The sequence below is a fragment of the Canis lupus genome, chromosome 37 (assembly GCF_003254725.2).
Source record: "Canis lupus dingo isolate Sandy chromosome 37, ASM325472v2, whole genome shotgun sequence".
NCBI classification, from domain to species: Eukaryota; Metazoa; Chordata; class Mammalia; order Carnivora; family Canidae; genus Canis; species Canis lupus.
The window spans coordinates 7542548-7568972 of record NC_064279.1 but is presented as its reverse complement, the minus strand read 5'-3'; the positions used below and the strand labels follow the sequence as shown (position 1 = coordinate 7568972).

General features: G+C 38.8%; 1 protein-coding gene across 7 annotated transcripts in view; it reads left to right on the top strand.

Annotated features, from left to right (window-relative positions):
• Positions 1–6315: 6315 nt before the first annotated feature.
• The window catches only part of BOLL (boule homolog, RNA binding protein), a 63210-nt gene continuing 43100 nt past the window's right edge, over positions 6316–26425 (top strand). For 4 of the 7 annotated variants that reach the window (XR_007408825.1, XR_004812464.2, XR_004812463.2 and 1 more), the window contains exons 1-7: positions 6317–6464; positions 10489–10632; positions 13435–13526; positions 15318–15372; positions 17302–17377; positions 21114–21241; positions 26149–26220. Coding sequence is in view for 3 of the 7 variants with exons in the window: in XM_025442005.3 (XP_025297790.1) it covers positions 6444–6464; positions 10489–10632; positions 13435–13526; positions 15318–15372; positions 17302–17377; positions 21114–21241; positions 26149–26220 (588 nt within the window). In the remaining 4 variants the exon portion in view is untranslated. Of the gene's footprint in view, positions 6465–10488; positions 10633–13434; positions 13527–15317; positions 15373–17301; positions 17378–21113; positions 21242–26148; positions 26221–26425 lie in introns of all 7 variants that reach the window. The other 3 variants (XR_003134497.3, XM_025442003.3, XM_025442004.3) reach the window with 1 other exon arrangement.

The following is a 26425-nucleotide window of genomic DNA, read 5'->3' as shown; positions in this document are numbered from 1 at the left end:
AGTTGTTCTGTTTTTGTCATGTTTTCCTTCAATCAAAAGCAAACTAAATTCAATTAATTTGAATTCAATAATTAATCCTATTGTAGAGAAAAAGTCATTTGATGGTTATGAACTCACTTTTGTAGATGCTGTGGTTGGCCCAATTCCCCTTTCAAGACCAAGCCATTGTTTCACCAGATGCTGGGAGTGTGGGCTGTTCTCAGCTAAGTTCCTCTCCAGAAATTGGCCTCAACCAAAGAGAGTCATCTTGTCCGAAGTCCAGACTCCTGTCTGGGAGCAGCCTGCACCCAAAGTCTATAGATAGGTGGATGAGGATAGAAAGTATGGGGGAAGGAGCAGGTATGGCTGGAGGAAGGGACCCTGGTCTCTAGGGACAACTCTGAAGGTCATCCTAGACTTTGAGACTCTGTTGCAAAAATCACAATTCAATTTCTTCTGCCCAGTCTTGCTTCCCTCACTCTTCTCAGGTACTCTTCCCAAGCTCAGATTCCCCAAAATTTCTGCATGCAAATCTCAGAGTCTGTTTCCCAAGGTACCCACTTCCAAAATTCACCAAGGTGAATATTTTTCCAAATGTCAAGCAGTTACTGATATCTGAGAATATGATAGTAAAACATGATGAATATAAACCAGGGTTTCTTGACACCATCTTACAGTACAGGAGCTATGTTTAGGCAGGGCTGCTACTGGCCCATTCGGCATCTTTCTATGAATTAGAAAAAAAGCACTCCCTTTGAATGGAGGGGCCTGTGGCTACATGGTTCTATGAGTGGAGCAGCAAGGGCTGGATTTCATCCCAGCTAGCTCCTTTGGCCCTACACCCTTATGTATTGAGTAATCCATGTAACACTACATGCAGCCTTTCTTAGATTCAAAAGATCAGAGTGTACCAAGGCAATAATTGCCCACTACTCAAAAACAACATAGTTGCTGGAGGAGTGGACAAGTGACAATTAAAAGAATATTTACACAAAGATGTTTAAAACATCATAGATAGGAGGGCACTAAGAACATGAAGCATTGCCAAGATGCCTATGGGTGGGAGAAAAATGAATTAAGAGGTGTCATGATAGTACCCAAAAATACCTCATGCATCTGAAGGAAACCAGGATATGTCACCCCAAAATATGCCTCTTTGACATACTAATGATTTTCAGTTGAAGGCAATTAAGAAGCAGTGAATACAGAAAAAGTTCCCCCTTTTGTGCCTAAAGGCAGGAAATAAATTCTTTTACTGGATACAGACTCTTACCAGCCCCAAGACAGGGCACCAAAGGAATCTGCAAACTTACCTTTTGTTAAATTAACCCTTATCTTCCTAGTTACTTCTTTACCATTTACTATCTCTAGCTTAAAGTCCTTCATCTTAGCAATTACTCATAAATGTATTGTTTCTTTGTCTAAAAGGTATAAAAGCTTCCTGCTCTGGTCAGTTCTTAGGTCTTCATTTCCTTAGGAAGGTCCTCATGTACATGTAAAAATACAGTAAAATTTGTATGCTTTTCTCTCTTTGCCAGTTTATTTTTTTTTTTATTTTTTTATTTTTTAATTCATGATAGGCACACAGTGAGAGAGAGAGAGAGAGGTAGAGACATAGGCAGAGGGAGAAGCAGGCTCCATGCACCGGGAGCCCGACGTGGGATTCGATCCCGGGTCTCCAGGATTGCGCCCTGGGCCAAAGGCAGGCGCCAAACCGCTGCGCCACCCAGGGATCCCTCTCTTTGCCAGTTTAATTTTCAGACCCAGCCAGGAACTCTAAGAAGGTCAAAGAAAACGTTTTCCTCCCAGAAAGATAACATCTAAAAATGAGTAAGAATGGAAAGAAGCTAAAAAAAAAAAAAAAAACAGCAGTACATCAATTAAAACATCTTTAAAAAGTCGGGGGTGAGTACCTGGGTGGCTTAGCTGGTTAAGTGTCTGCCTTCAGCTCAAGTCATGATCCCTTGGTCCTGAGATGGAGCCCTGTGTTGGGCTCCCTGCTCAGCAGGGAGCCTGCTTCTCTGTTTGCTCCTCCCCTTGCTCATGCTCCCCCTCTCTCCCTCTCAAATAAATCTTAAAAAACAAAAAAACAAAAACAGCCGTTGGTAGTTTGAAGGTAACAGCAGGTAAGGGTAAAATAAAGGGGCAAGCCAAGGCAAACACTGCAGGACCGAGTCCACAAGTGGACAATATATTCTGAGCAATCACTCTTGAAGTCTTGCTGCACATCTTATTTTTGTATATATATGGTGCTACTGTTTGCTCTTAAGGCAATATCTGAGAATGTTCAAAGGACTTTGCAGGTGGGATGTTCCAAACAAAAGGTCTTCCCCTGAAAAGCAACTGAAAACATGTATAATTATTAAACCATATTTGTGTGAGTGAATCAAGAAAAAGATTCTCTGATGATGACTGTTTTTCATTCTTATTCCAGAAGTAAGAGCAAAATGGTAAGGGATGGGGATAAAATGAAGGGTGGGGTGAGAGTTGCCTGTTCATTTAGTCTCTATTCTATAAACATTTACTGAGGTCCTACTTTATGCTGCATAGTTGGTTCTATATTGCATACTCCTGCATCTAAGTAGTTGCTCAGAATAAACAGCATAACCAAGTAAAACAATTTTATAATGAATTTTCTAATAAATCAGTTATGGTTCCAGTCTAGACCATCTCTGTAACATCCTCTCTAAATGTATTACATTCTGTAAAGGAAACGGAGATCTAAACTGGACTCTGCTTCCTTAAGACAGATTTTTAAAAGTCTAATCCCTCACCTCTTCTATTTCAAATATCCAACCATCATAGAGAAAAAGAAAGCATCTGATCATCCTCCAAAATACAATACGTTAATAGACATAGACACAAGAGAAATAAAATGGGAACAGAGGCATCTTTTAAACATGTCTTTTCTTGTTGCTTTATCTACCAAGTCACTCCCTGATCCGAGCTGTCTCTGCACCTGGCAACTCTTCTACTGCTACACTTAGCACATTGAGCGTATAAACTTTCTATTTACTTAGCTCCTTCTTGCACTAGACCACAGGTTACTGGAGAGCAAGAACCAGGTCTTAATCACTGCCATATCCCCTCCCTTAAAGTAAAGCCTGGTTCACAGGAGGCCCACAAATGGTTATCTAGAGAACACATCCAAAGGATTATTGAGAAAAGGACTGCCTAAAATAGATATCAGGAGTTAGAATCTGTGGCTGGAAAACTCAAGGGGCAGCAATGGAAGAACTGCCAGTAAGGGAACGCAAGCAAGAAGGAGGGCAGGGTTCCGTAAATCCCTGAAACAAGAACTATGCTCTTAACAGACTTGTGAAGGAAAAAGATGAGAGACGTTGGGATACCAGCACAAAATATAAACAAACGGGATATTAGGTTTGCAATTTGTTATGTGTTGCACTTTTATATTTATCTTTGTCAATGACATCTCCAGGATTTGAAACTTGAGACTTCTAAAACCATCCTCGCCAATCCCTCCCCGTCATCACTATGTCCAAGAGTCTCAGTTCTCTGGTTTCTCCTTAACCCTTTCCCAGTATTTTATTCTTACAGCTGCCACTTCTGTTTAGGTCCTCTGTTATTTTTCACTAGAGCAGTATGCTCCTAATTCAGTTTTCTGTTTCCTGTCTTTTAAAAACTGTTCTCTGGTCTGAGGACATCTTCCTAAAATTTGGCTCTGATTATTTAACTTTGTGACTCAATAGCCATCAGTGGTCATCTATTTGCAAAGGTCTCTAGAATAAAACTTTTTTTTTTGCAAATGGTTTTTCTTTAAAAAAAATATTGTATTTATTTATTCATGAGAGACGGGGGGGGGGGGGGGGCAGAGACACAGGCAGAGGAAGAAGCAGGCTCCATGCAGGGAGCCCAACGTGGGACTTGATCTCAGGTTTCCAGGATCACGCCCTGGGCAGAGGGCGGCGCTAACCTGCTGAGCCACCTGGGCTGCCCTAGAATAAAACTCGTAAGTCATTATTACCACAGTATAAATAACATGGCAGAAGGCACATGCCAGGGCAATGGAGCCCAATAGAATAAGGTTTTGAAAACTGCATCTCCCAGTTACTAGCAATGGAACTACACGAGTCCCTCTTACCTCTCTAAGGCTCAGACTTTCGGAGAGAAAGAATGGTAACTAAGGAGACTAAAAAAGACTGTGCCTAGTCTAGCGCCTGGGTAGATGAGAAGGGCTCAATATCTTTCCTCTCACCTTCCCATCCAGATCAGAATTTCAGCCTGGTGGTGCCCTTACCCAGCCCTGGACGTTGTACTCCACGATGCTGTCCTCTGTGCTCCTACAGATCTTTGATCACAGTTCATATATCATTAAACCTATTCTGCTTGTGTCTTACGAATTATAGCTAGCTGTAATTATTTTGAGCCATTAGTCCTTTCTTCCCTTCTAGGTTGGAAAAAAAAAAAAAACTCAAGATGAGGATTTGATCTTGTTCATCTTCTTTACCTCCCATAACATACAGCATTAGGTACTACACATAATAGGAACACTACAAATGTCTAGAAGTTGACTCGTATACTTTCATGTGTTTTAAACCAAGTTTTAAAACCAAAAATGCTTTTTGCTTTAAGAATTAAAAGAGTTGGGGATCCCTGGGTGGCGCAGCGGTTTGGCGCCTGCCTTTGGCCCAGGGCGCGATCCTGGAGACCCGGGATCGAATCCCACGTCAGGCTCCCGGTGCATGGAGCCTGCTTCTCCCTCTGCCTGTGTCTCTGCCTCTCTCTGCCTCTCTCTCTCTCTGATTATCATAAATAAATAAATAAAAAAAAAAAAAAGAATTAAAAGAGTTGGGCAGCCCGGGTGGCTCAGTGGTTTAGCGCCTCCCTTTAGTCTAGGGCCTGATCCTGGAGACTTGGAATCAAGTCCCCCTTCGGGCTCCCTGCATGGAGCCTGCTTCTCCCTCTGCCTGTGTCTCTGACTCTCTGTCTCTCATGAATAAGTAAAATCTTAAAAAAAAAAAAAAAAAAAAGGAATTAAAAGAGTTAAAAGCTGAACAGAGAATTACCATTATGGGTCTTGAAATATAGTCAATGTTCCCTAAATCGGGTTGATCAATTTGTGTGTCACAGGCTGAACACCTACGATGGTGAAGACAGTCTTTAAAAATAAAGGTTTGCAGTCAAAAAAGACTTGAACAAAAGAGAAGATAGTAATAGCTATTCAAATCCACCCTTACTCGTACCAAAAAAAAAAAAAAAACCACAACAAAACACAAACCACTCTAAGTTCAGTTCTAATGTTACCGAACGGTGAAATCATTCCGCTCTGGAATGTATTGATCTGATTAGGTCTGTATTGTTTTCACAGAAACCAAAGCCGGAAGTGAGCTTAAAGTGCACGTACAAATGTATAAGGACTTTTAGGGGGCTTTAGCTGAACCGTGCCCTCCCCCCCCTCCAAAAAAGAAAGAAAAATAAAAATTACATTTCCTATTTTTACTTTTGGTAAATGATATAAAGATCTCATCTCTGAGAAGATTAAAAGACACTGCATCGTCTTAAGTCCTCATCTCTGAAGTAAAATCAGCCGCCGTCCAAGTGCTCTGAGAGGACAGAAGTCCCGACAGTTGCTGCTGCTTTTTAAGGAGAACGTGTCCGAACGGCTAAGCCCCGGAACTGCGGCCAGGGCGACCCCGTGAGGCGTCGGGGCCTGCGCTGCCCACGCGGCGGCGGCCGAGCAGCGGGCTCGGGCGCGGACCAGCCCCCGCCAGGACGCGCGGTCCGCCAGGTCAGTGCGTCTCCGCGGCCGTCCAGGTCCTCCCCGGGGCGCTCTCCCCGTCACCGCTCACCGCCCGGGGCCCCGCCAGGCCGCCCGCCGCCCCGCCCGCCCGCGATGACTGACGGCGACAGCAGGTGCAGCGCGGAGTCCCCGCGGGCGGCGCGCCGGGCCGAGGGGTCGGGGCCGGGCTGTGGAAGCCGCCCTCGTCTCCGGGCGCCCGCCCCCCGCCGGCCTCCTGCTCCTCAGCAAAGCCCGAGGGCACGTCCGCCTCTCGCAGGCGCCCGGCCACAGCCCGCTCTGCCCCGCCGCGGAGAGCACGGCCAGGCGGGCGGCGCATGGTGCCCTGCGCGGCCGCCCGAAGGCAGGGCCAAGCCCTCGTCCGCACCCCACACGCCCGCCCCCCCGACGGCCCCGCTCGGCGACCCCGGGCCGCGGCCGAAGCCGCCCGCCCGCGCCGCTCCCCGGCCTGCGGCGCCCGCCCGCCCCGCCGCCCCGCCGCCCCGCCGCCCCGCCGCCCGCGGCGACGTCGCCTGCCCCTCCCCACCCCCCCGGGTGGCGGGTTCAGGCCCCGGGTCCGAGCCTGCGCCCCTGCAGCTGCCGCGGCCGCCGTCGCCGCCAGGGGGAGCGTCCGTCGGGAAGCGCGGGGCTGCTTCCTCGGTGTGAAGACGCTTTCAAACTTCGGGTCCCCGGGCCTCTGCCGCGGCTTTGAAGCGCGCGGAGGAAGATGGAGACCGAGCGCGGAGCGGTGAGTACGGCGGCCCGCGCCCCCGCCCGCGCTCCCGCCCCCGGGCCGCAGGGGCAGCGGCGGCGTGGACGCCCTTCCCGAGGGGCCGGGCGGCGCGGCCGAGCGCCCGCGGGCGTGTCGACGAGGAACGCGGCCGGGACGCCCCGTCGGCCACCCGGAGCGCACGCCGCCTGCAGGCCCGGCCGGCCGTGCGCGGCGTCGGGGAGGCGGGACCGCGCGGCCCGGGGGCCTCGGGAGGCGGCGGGGGGCGCGGCCGGTGCGCCAGGCCGGGCTGCGCCGGAGAAACAGCTTTCCCGCCGAAACCGGGCTCCGCGGCGTCCTCGACGCTCGCTCCGCCGGACTCCGCCCCGCCGCCGACCGCGAGGGGTCGTCAGGGCGGCCGACGCCGCGCCTCCCCGACGGGCCGGTGGGGACCGGAAGGCCTGAGAGGCCCGGGGGAAGGGGGGCACCGTGGCCCGCGACGGCTCGGGGACCTTCAGGCCCCGGCGGGGTAGGAGCGGGCGCCGGCGGAGGCCTGAGGAGCCGAGGCGCTGGGGCGGAGGGGCGGGGGGGGGTTGGCGCGCGCAGGCGCCGCGGAGCCCCGCCCCGCACCCCGCTGGCAGCCAATCAGCGCGCGCCACGTGCGGGCCGGGGGCGCTGCCGGCGCTCGAGGCCGACGTCGGGTCGGTGCCGTTGAGGGTTCCCGCCACCGCTGCTGGCGGGATTGCGGGGCAAAATTTCTCGCTGGCTGGCCTTCTTTTCCCTCCCGCACTTTGGTGGGGAGGGGGGGGACCCTCGCGTCGGTGCCCAAGCCCACGATGACCCCAGAGAGCCCGAGGAAGTTGTCGCCGCGGCCGTATGCCCCAGCGCCTCAGCCTGCTGGCCTCGGAGGGGAAGGAGCGCCGAGGCCGTGACCGCGACGGTTAGCCTGCCCTCTTCCTGTCGTCCTCGTCGGCACAGTGGACGACGGGCTGCGAGGTTCACCCTCAGGGGAAGAAGTCCGTGAGGGCACATCGCCTCACAGGAATAATAATTATTATTATTATTATTACTAATTATTATTATTCATGAGAGACACAGGCCGAGGGAGAAGCAGGCTCCCTGCGGAAAGCCCGATGGGGGACTCGATCCCGGGGCCCCAGGGTGTCACGACCTGAGCCAAAGGCAGACGCTCAACCCCTGAGCCACCCGGGCGCCCCGAGAGGAAATTGTTAATAAACTGGTGCTGGGAGTTTCGCTAGACTTCCTACCCATTCCTGACCAAATAACAGCACCTACCTAAGCGCTTTTCTTTCTTTATTTTTTTTTAATTTGTTTTTTATTGGAGCTCAATTTGCCAACATACAGAATAACACCCAGGGCTCATCCCGTCAAGTGCCCCCCTCAGTGCCCGTCACCCAGTCACCCCCACTCCACGCCCACCTCCCCTTCCATCACCCCTTGTTTGTTTCCCAGAGTTAGGAGTCTCTCATGGTCTGTCTCACTTTCTGATATTTCCCACTCATTTTTTTCTCCTTTCCCCTTTATTCCCTTTCACTATTTTTTATATTCCCCAAATGAATGAGACCATATAATGTTTGTCCTTCTCCGATTGACTTATTTCACTATGCGCTTTTCATCGCTCAGCTTCTCTAAGGAATTAAGATGTTGCTTCTGCTTGAGCCTTGTCACTGCTAACCTTGAAACACGTCCTAGGCTGTTTTCATATCGTTTTCTTAAGCCTAATGGTTGTGATATGAGCAGGAGTAAATGATTCATCCATTTATCCACGTGTTCAACGAATATTTCTTGAACACCTGCTAAGAAGGCTCTACTTCAGATGCGCAGGGAACACCGCAGGCAAAAAATCCCTTCCCGTGTAAAACGTTGGACTGTAGTGGAAGGGGATAGACAGTATAAACACAAGTAAATAATATAGCATATTGGAAAGTGATAGGTGGTAAGGAGAAAAATAAGGCAGTTGGAACCCACAGTACAGCAGGAGCCTTAGAAACTGGAAAATGAAGTGAATGGGTTGAAAAACAAAAGTTGATGTTTTTCCTTTCTCGGTATCATTGAACTAGTTTCTCAAGATTGGAAATAAAGCACTCTGTTCATTTCTGTTCATGTCATCTATCATAATGGAATTAACTTTTATTTAAACAAATTGGAGGACAAACAAGTTCATCTGTTGAACTTGTTTTGTTTTTAAGAGGAAAATTTCATAGAGGCTGATTTTTTTAATTTTGCAAATACATAATTTCTACACTCTCTAAACGGACAAGTACAACTACTAGAGCTGTACTATTACATCTAGCAATGCAAATCCCACTTGAAAAATAAACGTAAGCATCAAATTATCCATTCTCTGCACCACAGAGTCACTATTTGTGACTGAAGTTACAAATAACCTCCAAATGCCTAGAGAGGATGCTGTTAAGATTGGATTCCCAGTTTCTTTAGTTGGAAACTGCAGCATAGCAATTATTAAATGTAATAACTTTTCTGTGGCTTAATAGGTGTTTTTATGAACTCCCTTATTAGGGAATATGTGTTGTTTGTCCCCCCTTAATACTAGATGCAAGATAGAGCCCAGTAAAGTTCAGCGTACAGCCCCGTAGTCACTACTGGCTCAGTCGTTTCTCTGTATATCTTACAGAGGCTAATTTGGGGATTAGGGTTTTTTTTTATTGGCCAATGAAGTGAGAGAGGAGAGCAAATATGAAAAAGAAGTCCATTATCTAAGTTAGAGATTCATTTTCATGTATTTGTTTCTCAGAGAATTGAAATTATGGACTTCAAGCTTTTTGAAGCACTCATTTAGTATATTAGACTGTCTCAGAAGTCTTTTTTAAGTGTGCCCAGAAGGAAAGTAATTAGCAAGCGCTTTAATTGGTTTCTCTTCAAAATTCTATTCTCAAGTCTTGTTTTTTTCAGATATATGTTATGAGTCTACCATCTTGCCATTGTACAAAGGCTTATATGTTAATATATATTTATTAAAATCTAAATTAGGCCCCCAACTTAGAATTGTGAACATATATGTACTGAGCTCAGTTCTTTGGTATACAGATTTATACCTATGAGTTACAGGTATATACATTTCTTTTTTTACGAAGTCAGTTCAAATTGACAAGTGCATTTAAAACTTTGACTTTAGAGCTAGATAATGGTGAACTTGAATGTCAGAATGTATTAATTTGTCAGTGCCCTTGACCAAAGACTACCAGGAGCATACCTGTAGTTAAGTAAAGTTGAGTCTATTGAATTGTTGCCACAAGGAAGAGCTATATACCCTGGAGCCTCTCCATAAGAGGGTGTTAGAAAAGAACTCACTATGGGATTTAGGCTTGTATTAAGCTCTTCTTAGCATTTAGGGAAGAAGGGCTTTACTCTGAAATTCATATCGTCAGAAAGTGGGAGTAATTCTAGGTTTGGGTCTGTTAATTCTTATTTAGAAGGTAAGAAAAATAGATTGAGGCCAAACCTGTGATTGATAAAGAAGGAGTAGTAACATATATCAGCCAGGATAGAGGGGTGTTTAGTCATGCTTGTGGTTTGGACAATGCAGGGTTCAGCCATGACCATGGAGTGATCTTGTTTTTATTGTGATCCATCACAATCACAGAGTAACTTTGCCTCGAGTCTGTTAACAAGAGAACACCACAATCTTACTGTGAGTTCCAGGCCAACTCCTAACAACACCAGAACCAAGCCAGTTCCCAGCTGTCTGAGTCTGCTTTTCTCTTTCTCAAACTTCTTTTTTGAGTTTAATGTCCTTAGTATTTATACTATTTAAATAATATATTTAATAAACAATTAACATAAGTATATTTAAATAATATATTTAAGATTTTCTCTGTAGTGGAATAGATTCTATATTTCCCATATTTTTGTTGCTCCAAAGGGTTATTAGTTCTAACTATAATTTTCATATTAGAATAAAATTAAAGTCTAAAATATCACATTTTGCCTAAGTGACTCATCTTTTTGAGAGATACATGTTTTCAGCCTGCATCAAAACTTATACCCAATGCTAAAAATTTAAAAGAATTTTATTTTACAGCAAACATCAAATCAGACGCAAACAGATTCATTATCTCCATCCCCTAATCCTGTGTCACCTGTGCCTTTGAATAACCCAACAAGTGCCCCAAGATATGGAACAGTGATCCCTAATCGCATCTTTGTAGGAGGAATTGACTTTAAGGTACCTATTTATGCATGCAACGTAGTGTATTTTTTGCAATAGAAGTTATTTTATTTCTCAGAAATACTTTGTACAACTACAAAAATATTTACTAATTGCATAATTATTAGTACGTTTCACATTGTCTTACTATAAAAAATCTTTTCAATAACAATGTAGGTTAAATAGAACATATGTAATTGTCCAGTTTCACATACAAGGAAATTGAGGCTCATTGACATATCTGTAGGCTCCTAGCTTATTAGTGACAGTGAAGACTAGAACTTCAGTATTCTGACTCATAGTTTCATATTCTTCACCATACCACATTAATTATACTTTATTACATAGTATTCCAATAGATCAAATAATCATGTTTATAATTTTCAAAAAAGACTCAATATTAAAAAAAACACAAAACTTAGTCCTATGAAATCCTGTTTGTTTATCCCAGCTCTACTCAGTGAGGTACTGAGCTCTACTCTACTCTACTCAGGTTCCTACTGAGTGATCTCCTTAACTTCCATCTTTCACAGATCGCTTTCTGCCACCTAATTTAGAATTTGGTCACCAAAAAAAGGCCTGTAACCTTATCAGAATAAAGCATCTTAACATTAATGTATTTTAATTATGTAATCAGCCATTTCATTCTTTCAGAGAGGCTTAGTTTGTTGTTGTTAGATGTTTTGCAGCACCATTTCAGAGGTGGAAGTAAACACTTAGAGGAAAGGCCTGCATGGCTATTTTAAGTAGAATATCCTTACTTCCAAGTGGATCTATAGGATTTCCAAGCTTCCATTTTATGTACTGGAAATTACAGGGATAGTTATCTTTTTTAATTTAAAAATATCCTTTTGCCATTAGGGTACAAAATTTATTACTATTTCCCTGTCTGTAATCAGTCTTCCAAGATTAGGGTGAAATTACTTTTTTTCTGTTCAAGAGAAATGTTACACTCACTGTATTTGTCAGAATAATGGTTCTTAAGTGTGTGATTGGTTCACTAAAAATAAAAATGATTTCTAATGAAATGTTTATTTTAAAAAAGATTTTGTTTCTATGGAAAATATTCTAGTATTCTTGTTCAGAATTTATATTACAAACAGTATATTTTTAAAATAAATCCTCATTAAATCAAAACATTTGTATGGCTAGGTTATTCTAGGTTACTGAATTCTATCAGCTACATTATGAACTTTGGAGGCCATTGTTAAAAATGCAGTGACAGATTTCAGGTATTTGCTAGGGTTCCCTCCCTAATACTTAGATGTTTTCCAAAACCATAAACAAATGACAACAAGGAAATAGTTTACTGTAGTAACAAGCTGTGTCAAACTTTTTAAAACTTTAAAACTTTTTAGAAGCTTACTGTACATCCTTCTTATAATACTTAATCATCTTGCCTTTCTGTCTCCTTACTTTTCAACTAAGAAGTAGAGCTACAAAACTGAACTAGTGATTCTTCTATCAGAGAATAGTTTGAATTAATTTGTTTTTATTTTATTTTTTAAGATTTTATTTATTCATGAGAGGCACAGAGAGAGAGAGAGGCAGAAACATAGGCAGAGAGAAAAACAGGCTCCATGCAGGGAACCTGATGCAGGACTTGATCCTGGGACTCCAGGATCACGCCCTGAGCCGAAGGCAGGCGCTCAACCGCTGAGCCACTCAGGTGTCCCGAATTAATTTGTTTTTAAATATTTAATAGAAATTCTTATTCTGGCATTGATTCCATTTTAAGTTTATTGAAATAAGAGGTATTTAGTTATTCTGAGATTAACTTAGTATTTGTCAACAGTCAGTTTAGCAGCTTTACATTACCAACTAATAGCTGATGATGTATGTAAGTAGTAAGGGAACAGTGGAACTCAGGAGATTAACTTAGTATTTGTCATCAGTCAGTTTAGCAGCTTTACATTACCAACTAATAGCCGATGATGTAAGTAGTAAGGGAACAGTGGAACTCAGGAGGCATAGCCTCCTGCCATTGGGCATGTCTTTTTCTGAGTATATAAAGAAATTTTTTTTCTAAAGACATTTAAAGTCCCCCATGAAGTAATTATACATGTGCTAGAAAATGAAATAGCAATGAATTTAGTGTGAATACTCTAGGAAAAGATGATATGAGTCTATTGAGAGACTATTTCAATTAAAGCCATCTTTGTAGATATCTTGTACATTATAGTTTAATAATGACTCAGATTTTTATTTTGAATATCATAACGTCATTATTTAGCTGAAATGTATATTGAGTACATAAACTATCTTAAAACCTTTAAATCGTGTAACCACTTTATTGGTATCACAAACTTAGTTCAAGTACTTTTGGAAATATATTCCTTTCCTTAGACCTTACTCTTTCTGGAGACTGCTGATTAAAATAGAGGGACTGATATATGCCTCAACTAGGATATATGGAACATCCTAGTTCCACTGCCACAATCATGGGCTCTCTGAGCCTTAAGAACCAATAGCAATATGCCCTTACTATAGTTACAGCCATGCCCAATTCAAATTATTTTTTAAAAACTAACCAACAAGAATTTCTTTAAATATTAGTGGACTTTCTTTGTGGCTCTAAAGTAATTCAACTGAAAAGTTTTTTATTTATTGTAATAGTTTAACAACATAGTTACTGCATAAAGCAATATATTTACATTGATTTTAATAATTTAGTGGTTTATGTACTGTTTTTATGCTGAGGCATTCTTATATTCACATTACTATTGCTTATAATCTTTTCTGTCTCCAAAACAAGCATAAGACTTGTTTCATTTTTTAGCAATTAAAAATATTTTTTGTGTTTTCCTTTTATGCCATTAGACAAATGAAAATGATTTAAGAAAATTTTTTTCCCAGTATGGGTCTGTAAAAGAAGTGAAGATTGTAAATGACAGAGCTGGAGTGTCCAAAGGGTTAGTATCACTATAGAAAGTACATAGAATTAACAATTGTATTTTTATTGGATTACTAGGTTTTGCACGATAACTTACTTTGATTCCATTTTTTCAAAAGAGAATTTCATGCCCTCTTCTTTTCCTCCTACGTTTGATCTCCCATTTCGTATGTGTGTGTGTGTGTATTTTGAAGGAGGAGGGGAACACTATAATAATCCTTAATTTGTTAGGAAGTTTTTCTTGCATGGGCTGAGGGACCATTCAGTGTTAGGTAGCAAGCTATTAATGTTGAGTAATATTGGGTAGCTAAGGAATCAGAAGCTAAAGAAATCAAATACTTTTGGATTTGTATGCTTGCTTTAGCCTAGAGAGAGCTTTATTTGAAAAAAAAAATGGACACAAAAAATGTCTGTAGGTTTTGGTTCAGATACCTAGTTAGGTTTCAAATGAAAATTGAGAATAAATTGGTAGTATTTGTCTACAAGTCACTAAAGACCTTAGAGCTGTTTCAGTGGATTGGTACATACAAAAGCCAAATTTCAGAGAATACATAGTCTACTCACTTAAGAAGTTTGACAGCAAAGTTAAAGAAAATGGGTAAGATAGTAGAGATCAGTGAAGGATTGTGTTTGATTTCTTGAGAGAGAGGCAGGACATACATATTTATAGACATAAGAGAAAGGATCAGTGAGGTGGATAGAAAATTATACTAGTGGGAAACAACATTTAAGTATGTCAGATAAGCACTTTGGAAGAGATGAGATCCTGCAGAAAGTTTATTTTTAAACAATTGAGATACTTCCTCAGACTGACAAATAGGATGAAGTGAGATTGTACCTTTTGTATTAGGTTAATAGAATTTGCAATATTTTGGTAATCTCCATTTTTTAACCATTGAAAAACACATTGACATGTAAACTGTATTTTATGCCTTTTCCACTGGGTGGTGTATGTGTTCTACCAAAAAAATTACGTAAAAATATTTCCTTATCCCTTGTTTAATGTTTGGGCAAATAGAAAAAATAAGAAATTCCTTTGTTAAAAAAGTAAACTTTTTATATAATAATTAAAAATCAAAATAGCAGTCAAGATATTTAACACTACTATAGTTTCCTTAAATCGTCTAAGTAGAAATTATGCTGTGGGGGGTGGGGGATATTCTTTTTATTTCTTTCATATCTTTTTGTCTATGTTGGCTTTTTGGATGTTGCATACACAGTGTATTTGTATCTTGAACATCATATGAATTGTACTCTGAAGGTAATAATTATACACGAGAAGTAGATATGAAATCTGGTATGTACATATTTTTAATTGATTTATATTTGAGAAATATTAGTAATTGCATTATCAGTTTATATGTGCTAATAATAAATAATATATCTGTCATTCATTTACCAATATAAAAAATTGCATTGTGTTGAAATTTTTAAGTTTTTTTCTTACTCTCATTCCTATTTAAGCTAAATTTCTATTATTTTAAAAGGTGATTATTGCTCTGTACTAAAATTTATTGCATCCTAATTTGTAGGTAGAACATGAATCCTTCATGTTTTCCTGCCTTTATAGCTCAGATCTGAAACTGTTTCAAGATATCTTGAGTTGTTTTTTTTTTTTTTTTTTAATTTTAGTGTCTCTGAGAGGAGGTGACAGTGTTAAGCCCTGAATGATTCTCTTAAATTTTGCATGCTAGTACACCAGAGAAAACTGCTTATTCCTACAGTGGCCCATCCTTAAAAGAAAAAGAAATTTAATCTTAATATAACTCTAATGTAATGTTCTAAGAAAATAATTAATATATTTATTTAGGTATGGTTTTGTCACTTTTGAAACACAAGAAGATGCACAAAAAATTTTACAAGAGGTAAGATCTCTTAATGTATTTAACTCCATTCTTTGGAACTTCTTTGAAACTAATCCTTTAGGATTTTTTTTTTTTATTGTTAGTGTTCTAGTACAATGATCGATTACCAAAAAAAAAGATTAAGATTTTATTTATTTATTTATTCATGAGAGACACAGAGAGAAAGGCAGAGACACACAGGCAGAGGGAGAAGCAGAGTCCCTGCAGGGAGCCCAATGCAGGACTCAATCCCCAGATCCTGGGATCACACCCTGAGCCAAAGGCAGACCCTCAACCATAAGCTACCCAGGTGTCCTTAGGAAAAAAATTTTAACTTATTTGCATCTCAAGATTGACATTGGTCTCCAAAAAAATTGAATTAAAAAAGGATTAAACAGGGGCTCCTGGCTAGCTCAGTTGGTAGAGTGTGTGACTCTTGATCTTGAGGTTTGAGCTCCACACTGGGTATAGAGATTACTTAAAAAATTTTAAAAAGGGGGATCCCTGGGTGGCTCAGCGGTTTAGCACTTGCCTTAGGCCCAGGGCCTGATCCTGGAGACCCGGGACTGAGTTCCATGTCAGGCTCCCAGCATGGAGCCTGCTTCTTGCTCTGCCTGTGTCTCTGCCTATCTCTCTCTCTCTCTCTCTCTCTCTCTCTATCTGTGTGTCTATCATGAACAAATAAATAAATCTTTAAAAAAAAAGATTTAAAAAAAAAAGGTTAAATTTTATCTACAAAAAAAAATTCCAAATCATTACATAATTATATTTGTAAAGTTGTAATATGTTTTTTTCCTTTATTTGTTTAAACTAAGAAGTTGGGAATATCTTTTCTGAAGTGTTAACAGTACTTGGAATTCCTAAAAACACTACAAATATGGATTCCTAGAGTGAAATTATCTGAGATTATTTTCCTCCTCTGAAAAACTTTATATAAACTAACAACATTCATAGAAAAAGTCTATAGCCTGCAGTTCTGTGTAATAACTTTATATTTGACAAATGTTACATTTAATTTTTTTAGGAAAATATAGAGTTTGAATTGTACACTATTAAATCACATGCAGCTGATCCTCATTATTCCTAGTAGTTATGTTCTATAAAGTCACCATGAACACTTAATTGCAAATATTGGACTATTGCTCCTAGAAAAGTACAAGACTAGGTTCCCACAAGTTTCTGGTTACATTATTTTTATCAACCAATCAGTACATGACTTTTCTTATGTGTTTTTCTGTTTAAGGACATTGTTAAATTTATATTGTTGATTTATTAACTTTGAACTCCTGGCCAACACCGCTATAACTCGAGCTTGAATGAAGCCCATCTAAAACACATCTTCTCCATAAGGCAAATGACAATCTTCTTGTGCTTATAAACACTAGACAGCACTTCAACACTACACTTGAGGGCCATTTTAAATAGCCCAGTTTTTAAAAAAGTAACAAAATCAACATAAAACACAAAAATAACACACCAATATAAAACGCAAAAAAAACACGTACTAAACAGAACATGAAACAAACTCTTGTTTAAGAGCTGAAACACGAAGACATAGCATAGCATTGCCTTATTTGACCTCAGCCTGGGACTATGTATGTCAGGCAATTCAACCTCTCACCTCTCTGCTCATGTCCACCAATAACCACTAAATTGCTACAAGTGTTGGTTTTGGGATTACAAATATTTTAGTGAATAGATGAATTCCCAAATATGGGATCTATGAATAGAGGATTGACTGTATTCCAATTAAAGAACTAGGGTCAGAGCTTTGGAACCAAGATTCAAATCCAGATCTTTTAATAGCCAAAGACTTTGCCCTTTCCAATATTCCTAGATGCTTTCAAAAACTATTATAATCTGAATTTTAAAAATCATTTCTCACTAGTTTTTCATTATTGATTTTATAAAACAGTAATACTGAGATAATAATTTTTTTTCTTATTTTAGGCTGAAAAACTTAATTATAAGGATAAGAAATTGAACATTGGTCCAGCAATAAGAAAGCAACAAGTAGGAATCCCTCGTATGTATTGATAACTAATGTATTTTTCAATGTTTTCGCATGGTTCTTTTTTGAAATATTAGACTTTTTCTAGATCTTCATTAAAATATCAGGCTTCTTTCATTTAACAAAGTTATTTTAGCAAAATTGGTGATCAAATGAATATTTCTTACCACAAATAAATATATGTTAGATTTTTGGGGGGCAGAGAAAATCTTACATAAATAATGGTGTTTATATATATATCATATAGTTACATCTTTAAAGGAAAACTCTTCTACAATAAAAATAAATTTAAAATTGCAAAGATGATTAAATGTAAAATACTGAAAGTAAAAATATAGAACCGAAATCAGAAACCCTAGTTGCATGGTAGGTACTGTAGCCCAAATAGTTGTGTCATAATTATCAGAGGGAACAATTCCTAAAGCTTTAAGAATTGTCAGAGTTATGTGTCTTCTTCAAACTTCTGTAATGCTTTCAACTCTACTTTTTTTTCTCACTCTTCCTATTTATTATATTAGGCATCTTTAGAGTTAGCTTATTACCTAAATATTTACCAAATTCTATAATAGTCTTTGGCAGAAGGAGATACATTAAATTAGTAACTAAATTTTCTTATTTCTAACTGTCCTAGTGTCTACTGGGATGCTTAAAACATAAGGTGGTTATTGTATATTAACAAATTGATAGTTATATTCATTTAGACTGTTCTATTTTTGACTTAGAGGTTAACAGTCAAGTTTAATTCTGACTTAGTTATTTGTTAATTTAGAAGATAGCTGAAGTATCCTCAGCAGGTTAAGACTTCTTTTTAGTTCCAAGGGTTAAGTGTAACATGTAATAACAGTTCTGTTTTACCAGCAGTAGATATAAGTAGTAATGTTCATACTACAACCTACAAGTTGCTTTGGGTAAAAGCAAACAAAGAATAAATTTGAGAAGTATAGGGTTAAATAACTTAACCAAATGGTAACGTTAGCCTTCAAATCCAGGATACGTTGATTACAAAGCTCTTTATACTTTTCTGCAAATAAATATTAGGTATAAAAGTAGATTTACAAAATATGGGGAATGGGATCCCTGGGTGGCTCAGCGGTTTGGCACCTGCCTTTGGCCCAGGATGCGATCCTGGAGTCCCGGGATCGAGTTCCGTGTTGGGCTCCCAGCATGGAGCCTGCTCCTCCCTCCTCCTCTCTCTCTCTCTCTCTCTCTCTCTCTCTCTCTGTCATGAATAAATAAATATTTTTTTAAAAAAAAGAAACAAAATATGGGGAATTTTTATCTCAATTTTTTCTCAAATCTATTACTTTTTCCATCTCCATTACCAACATTCTAATCCTAGCTACCCATTTTGCTTGCCTTGATTACTTGGAAGAGCCTCCTAACTGGTCTTTCTGAATCCGTTCTTGGTAACCCCTCACCCATCAAGGCAGCCGGAGTGATCTTTCAGAAGTGTACATTTTATATTATTCTCTGCTAATTTTGAGCTGTTCTTTCCTTTTCTTTTTTTTTTTTAAGATTTTATTTTTTTCATGAGAGACACAGAGAGAGGCAGAGACACAGGCAGAGGGAGAAGCAGGCTCCATGCAAGGTGCCTGACGTGGGACTCGATCCCGGGTCTCCAGAATCACGCCCTGGACTGAAGGTGGCACTAAACCTCTGGGCCACCAGAGCTGCCCTTTTTCTTTTTTCTTTTTTTAAGATTTTATTTATTTATCTGACAGAGCACAAGCAGGGGGAGCAGCAGGCAGAGGAACAAAGAGAAGGATGCCCATGGAGCAGGGAGCCCGATAAGTGTTTGATCCCAGGACCCAGAGATCATGACCTGAGCCTAAGGCAGATAGTTAACCGACTGAGCCACTCAAGCACCCCTGCTCTTTCCTTTTCTTCACATACTTTAGCCTTCTCTCAGTTCACAGTATGCCATACTCTTGATATGTATTATTTTTCTTTACCTAGAACGCTCTTTGCCATCACATTTCCATCCCAATCGTTTTTATTTTCAATAAGCCTAACACCCTCCGTGGAGCCCAATGTGAGGTTGAACTCACAACCCTGAGATCAGGAGTTGAGCTGAGATCAAGAGTCAGACACTTAACTGACTCAGCCCCTCAATCATTTTTTAAAGCTCAGTCCAAACATCATTTCTTCACAAATTAAACACAGTGGGAATGTACATACTACCCAGTGTAATAATCTGCTCTCTTAATGTATTTATCAAAATTGTATGTAATTAGCTAATAACTATTCTCTCCACCAGAACCTATCTTCCACATGGCATGTTCAGTTTTTTTCTTTTTTTCTTTTTGGCTGTATCACCAGCCAAGTTCAATGCTTTGTAATAGTACTGACTCAAAATCTATTTATTTAAATAAACCTTTGGTTCCTTGATTATCTTTGGAAGAAAATCTATGAACCTCCTGAATTGTGTGCAGAATTTTGTTTGAATGTATATATCTCTGAGAAAAGGCTCCATGGCTTTCATCACGTTCTCAAAAGGATGGAATTAAGAATCACAAACATAAGCAGTAACAATACTAGATGAAATATAGTGAAAATATAAAAGCTCAGATGCAGTAGTGCTGCTTAAAGTGGTAGGCCAGTGCTACTCAGAGTGTGGTTTGCAGACAGTAAGAGTTCACTTAGAATCTGTCAAAATGCAGATCCTCGGGTCCTATTCCAGACTTCCTGAATGTGGCCTTGGAATTTGTATCCTAATAAACTATCTAGATGATTCTAGTGTATGTTAAAATTTGAGAATTATTGGTATAGTGGAAAGAGGATTGCCAGTTCCAGTGGTTTATATAAACTTGCTGGTCAAGTACTTAATTTGATTTGGCTTATATAAAATTTTCAAGTGTTCCACTAACAAAAAAATATTTTTTTTAATTTGGGGGGAAGAAAGGATATATATATATAACTTGATCTGAGAGAAGAGTTGAGGACCCAGAACTAGCCACAAGATTTGTGGTCATGTTTGCAATAGCGGCAGTTGTAGCAAAGGGAGGCTACAGAATAAAAGAGTCATAGCATCAATGAATGCTTGTGATAGTAGGATCCAAAGAATTTGTAGGATGGAACCAAAATGTATTCAGGAAAGTGTGTAATCTTTTCCAACTTCACTGCCTTCATCATCTTTGGCCTTTTACAAATAAAAAGTCTTACTAGGATCTTAGGAACTTCATTACATTGTGTATAGTCTTCAGTTAGCCTTATATATAGTTTATATTTGTAAAAATAATGATCTTGGTGATAATTTAAATTGTTAAGCCTGGTGTTTGATTACATTGCTATTAAAATCTAAATTGGTGAATTTTTAGTATTCTTTATTGAACTTTTTTAAATTCATTTTAAGCTAATAAAAGCTCTAAGTGAGTTTAAAAAGATACTTTGTAAATACTTTAACATAGAATTTTTTAATTTGCAACATTCAATTTTTACTGTAACTGTAGAGGTGTGCTAAGATAAACATTTTTAACGGTTCAGAAATTACCTTTTTAAAAGTTAAATTGAGGGATCCCTGGGTGGCGCAGCGGTTTGGCACCTGCCTTTGGCCCAGGGTGTGATCCTGGAGACCCAGGATCGAATCCCACGTCGGGCTCCCGGTGCATGGAGCCTGCTTCTCCCTCTGCCTGTGTCTCTGCCTCTCTCTCTCTCTCTCTCTCTCTGTGACTATCATAAATAAATAAAAATTTTAAAAAAATAAAATAAAAGTTAAATTGAGCATTTTAATTATTATTAATCTTTGCTTTAGGTTCCAGTATAATGCCAGCAGCTGGAACAATGTATCTAACAACTTCAACTGGATATCCTTACACTTATCATAATGGTGTTGCTTATTTTCATACTCCAGAGGTAACTTCTGTCCCACCACCTTGGCCTGTAAGTAATTTTCATCTTAACAGGGTCTCCATCTATTCTGTCGGTTTTTAAAAAATATTTATTTCTGAAATATTTCAATCACAGACCAGCACAAATAATAATATAATAGTCGTGTAGCTGCCACTTAAATTTAATAAATGTTAACATTTTACCATGTTTACTTAAGTGAAATGTGAGAAATTCAGGTAAAGTCTCCTTGCCCCCATTTTCTTACCCTCTTTTTCTCCTCAGAAATAGCCAGAATATCTTTCCTATCATTTTATGTTTTTACTACAAATGCGTTACTTTTGGTGATTTTTAAACACAATGTAAATCTAGTTTTTCTATTCAACATTATGTTTTTGAGATTAAACCACATTGATCCTAGTATATCTAACTCACTTATTTTAATATTTTACAATATTCTTCTGTATGAGTGTATATTCCTCTATTGATGGACATTTTAAGTTTTTTCTGTAATCAAGACTACAGTGAATCCAGATCTTGTATGTATTATGTGAGAATTTATCTAGGAAGGTAGTCTTCAAAGTTTTTTACTTGTATATCCTCTAAAAACTTTCTGAAAAATTATAAATACTCATTTTTAAGTTGATATCTGAAATTTATCATAATTTTAAATAACTTAGGAATATTATATACTCTGCATGTTTACCTAAAATTAATATAATGTTATATGTCAGTTATACCTCAAATAAAAGGATGGAAAATGTCTGCTCTAGAACTCTATTAACAAAAGTAAGTCAGCCAAATAAAATTAATCAAAGTTTTCATTTCTATTAGAATCTATTAGAAAATTTTGACTTTTAATTTTAATTAATTACATTTAAGTTCAGTTAAATGAGTTATGTATTCCTGTAACCATCATGTTAGTGAAATAAGGGACCATCTCCCCTTTGATATTTCTTTTTTTAAGATTTTATTTATTTATTCATGAGAGAGTCACAGAGAGAGAAGCAGAAACACAGGCAGAGGGAGAAGCAGGCTCCTAACAGGGAGCCTGATGCGGGACTCAATCCCAGGACCAGGATCATGCCCTGAGCCAAAGGCAGACACTCAACCACTGAGCCACCCAGGCACCCCTCCCCTTTAGTATTTCTTATACAAGCTCTTTTTGCATTGCTTCTCTCACATCTCAAGGGCATTGTCTTCTTGAATTGTCTATTTGTTTGATGCTCTATTGGCATTTATATTCCCAAATAAAGTATTATAACAGATCCAAAATGAGTGATAAATGTGCCTTTCATCATGAAGGAGAAGGGCAATTGTGAAAGGGGAGTAATAAAAGCACAGACACATGATACACAGATACATTCACAGACAGATCAAATCAAGTAGGAGTACATGTTGAAATTTAGGATCTAAAAATTCATACTTCTAAACCTATTCATGCCCATGTACCACTGGAAAATTTTTCTATTCCCCTATCTTGATCTAGGGCTTCAATATATGCATTGAAGTAGAATTTCACATATAAAATATATACATCTTTGATTAAATTTTCCAAATGGCTTTCCAAAGTATACCAGTTTATACTTTAGCTAACAGTTTATGAGAGCTCCAATTTCCCCATAATCTGCCAACCCTTTAATTTTAAATTTTTACCAATATTATTATGAAATAGTATTTTTTAATTTTTTAGTCATTGGTTAAGATTGAACATATTTCATGTATTTATTGACCATTCCACTTTCTTCTGTGAGGGGCCTTTTCATATCCTTTATCTTTTTTTATTGGAATTGTCTTTCTCTTGAAGTAATTATATGAATTTTGTGAGTTCTTCTGGTATGTGGCTTGTCTGTTACTTTACAGGATTTTTTTGTCATATACTTTTTCTTTGTTCTAATGTTAACAAATGTATTAATGTTTTCCCTTTATGGTTTCATCTTTTGGTCTCTTGTTTTGTTTTTGGTTTTTTTTAGATTTTATTTATTCATGAGAGACACAGAGAGAGAGGCAGAGACATAGGCAGAGGGAGAAGCCGGCTTCCTTCAGGGAGCTGGATGCGTGACTTGATCCCAGGCTCAATCCCCAGACTCCAGGATCATGCTCTGAGCTGAAGGCAGACGGTCAACCACTGAGCCACTCAGGCGTCCCTTGGTCTCTTGTTTTTAAAACAAAACACTTCCAAAAAAAGATTTAAAAATTAAATTTAAAAAAACCACTCCCTTATTATAGATATCCTATATTTTGTTAAAGATTTATTTATTTATTCCTGAGAGACAGAGAGAGAGAGAGAGAGAGAGAGAGAGAGAGGCAGAGACACAGGCAGAAGGATATCCTATATTTTGTTAAAGATTTATTTATTTATTCCTGAGAGAGAGAGAGAGGCAGAGACACAGGCAGGGAGCCTGATGCAGAACTTGATCCCAGATCCCGGGATCATGACCTGAGCCAAAGGCAGGCGCCCAGCCACTGAGCCACCAGGCATCCCATATATTTTATCTTTAAAATACTGTAGTGTTTCAGTTTTTCACATCTAGAGTTTAAATCTGAAGCTTATGTATTGACTAATCCGTCCTCTTTCACTGTTTTGATGAATCCTCTGTGTAATTCCACACTGGGGGGAGGGTGTCTTATGGGCTCTTTATTCTGTCTGTTGGTGTATTTGTTTGCCCTGCCAGTTCTGTTTTAATTCCTGTTGCTTTAGAACGAATGCTAAAATCTGATAGGGCAGCCCTGTCACTTTTTTCTTCAGGAGTCTTTCATCTATCCTTAAGTCTTTACTTTTATAAATATAAATTTTATAATCCAGCTTGTTCAGTTCTGTGAAAATCTTTTGTTGGGTTTTTATTAGAATTGCATTAAGTATGTAGATTAATTTGGGTATGATACTGAATTTTACCATCCACAAACATTTATTTAGGTCTTTTATTTCAATCTGTCAATAAAATTTTCTTTCTCCATAAAATAGCTTAGCATGTCTTTTATTGGATTTATTCTTAGGTACTCTGTGGTTTTTGTTGCTTTTATGAATGGTGTTTTTTTTAATCATACTTCCTAATAGATTGTGACCGGTATGTAATAATGCTTTTTTAAGTGTTAACATTCTATCAGTAACCTTCATCTAGATAATCTTTTATGATTCAGTATAGTTCTGTTTTTTTCTGCTCTTTTCTCATTTTTCCCCATTGAGTTATTACACTAGCATTGTCTCTGCTGTAGTATTTATACAATAACATGATCTTGTTCTTGAAAAAGGAAACAAGTTCACTGATTCACATAAGCTTTATGTATATATACACATATATACCTATACATACATACACTTTAGGTTTTGGAAGGTAATCTTAGACTTAACCAGGGTTTCTCAACCTCAGTACTACTGGCATTTTGAGCCAGATGATACTGTTTTTTTGGAGGCAGCCCTGTACATACATGGTAGGATGTTAGCATGTCCTAGCCTCCCTATATCTATAAAAACCTAAACTATTGCCAGATATTCCCTAGGGGGGCAAAGTCACACCTGATTGAGAATTACTGCCCCTAATCAATTAAGGAAGTTATTTCATATTCTGTTTGCTAACAGTAAGACTATTGAATTTATCATGAAAAGGTATTGAATTTTAATAAATATTTTCCTATATCTTTTTTTAATTTTATTTATTTCTTCATGAGAGAGAGAGGCAGAGACACAGGCAGAGGGAGAAGCAGGCTCCATGCAGGGAGCCCAATGCGGGACTCAATCCCGGGACTCCAGGATCAGGCCCTGAACCAAAGGCAGACGCTCAACCGCTGAGCCATCTAGCATCCCAATCTTTTTCTGCTGAGATTTTTTTCCTCCTTTAATCTATCAATAGAAATCAAATAATTAATATAGTAAATTACATTATTCTTTTCCAATATTAATCTGTGGTATAAATTTATTAGCATTTGATAATCTGAAAATTGTACAGAAAACTATGATACTTCATTTTTCGAGGGGGTGGAGAGGGAGTGAACATTAAAACAAAATAATGTAAAGTAGATTCCATGTTAGAAATTGAATTTTAGGGGAGCCTCTGTGGCTCAGTCAGTTAAGCATCTGCCTTCTGCTCGGGTCATGATCCCAGAGTCCTGGGATCAAGCCCCACAAGGTCCTGGGATGGTCCTGCTGAGCAGGCAGTCTGCTTCTCCCTCCCCTTTTGCCCCTCCCTCTTCTCATGCTCTCTCTCACTTACTCTCTCTCTCAGATAAATAAAATCTTTTTAAAAATTAGAAATTGAATTTTAATAGCTATCATTAAAGTTCATTTTACTTATCCTATAATACAATTTGCTTGCTTTATTAATGGTTTGGTTTTAAATAATCTATTTTGGGGTTTACTCTAGTACTCTGAATAATAAAGTGTCATATGTACTTCAAACATAGAGAAATCACTTGGAGTTTATTGGGTGTTTAACTCATTTAAATGTCAAATTAATAAAATGGAATTTGATAAATGTTTCAATAAGTAATGTATTTGCCTTAATTAAATTATAACAAGGAGTAGGATTTAATTTTTTGTAAGCAGTGAGAAATCAGTGGCAAAATCAGATATGATTATTTAGTTCTGTGTTATGTAAACATTTTCTACTACTGGTCTCATGATGGAAATAGGTAGTGTCAGCTTAAGTCCACCTGCCTTATCTTTTAAATATTCTCTTAGAACTATGTTTTCATAATCTTTGGACTATAAGCAACTTTTCTGGTATTGTTTTAGCATTACCATGGATATGAAACCAAAAAAAAGTACAATACTGTGATGATTTTAGTACATGTAAGTGGAATTGGTAATAATATCAATTAAGAGATAGAAAAATGATATTTCCAATTAGAGACCATGACTCGACTGAGTTTAGGTAACAATTTGAGATAAATTTCATAATAAACTATTTTAAATAATTTTCCTAGGCCTAAAATAATTTTTCAATTTTTTTTTCCTCTTCTAGTCACGTTCTATATCTAGTTCTCCTGTGATGGTAGCTCAGCCAGTTTATCAGCAACCTGCATATCACTACCAGGTAAACATGAAATTATAATGAAAAAAAAATTATAATGAAAATTCTCTTTAATACCATCAGTCTTTTCAAGTAAATTTCATTGTATTCTTTCTCATGCAAATGCTCTGGTAATTAAAAAGAGATAGATAAGACCTGATAGTGGTGGGTTTTTTTTTTTTTTCCTTTTATTATGGGGAACTAAACAATACCATACAAGAAGATGGAA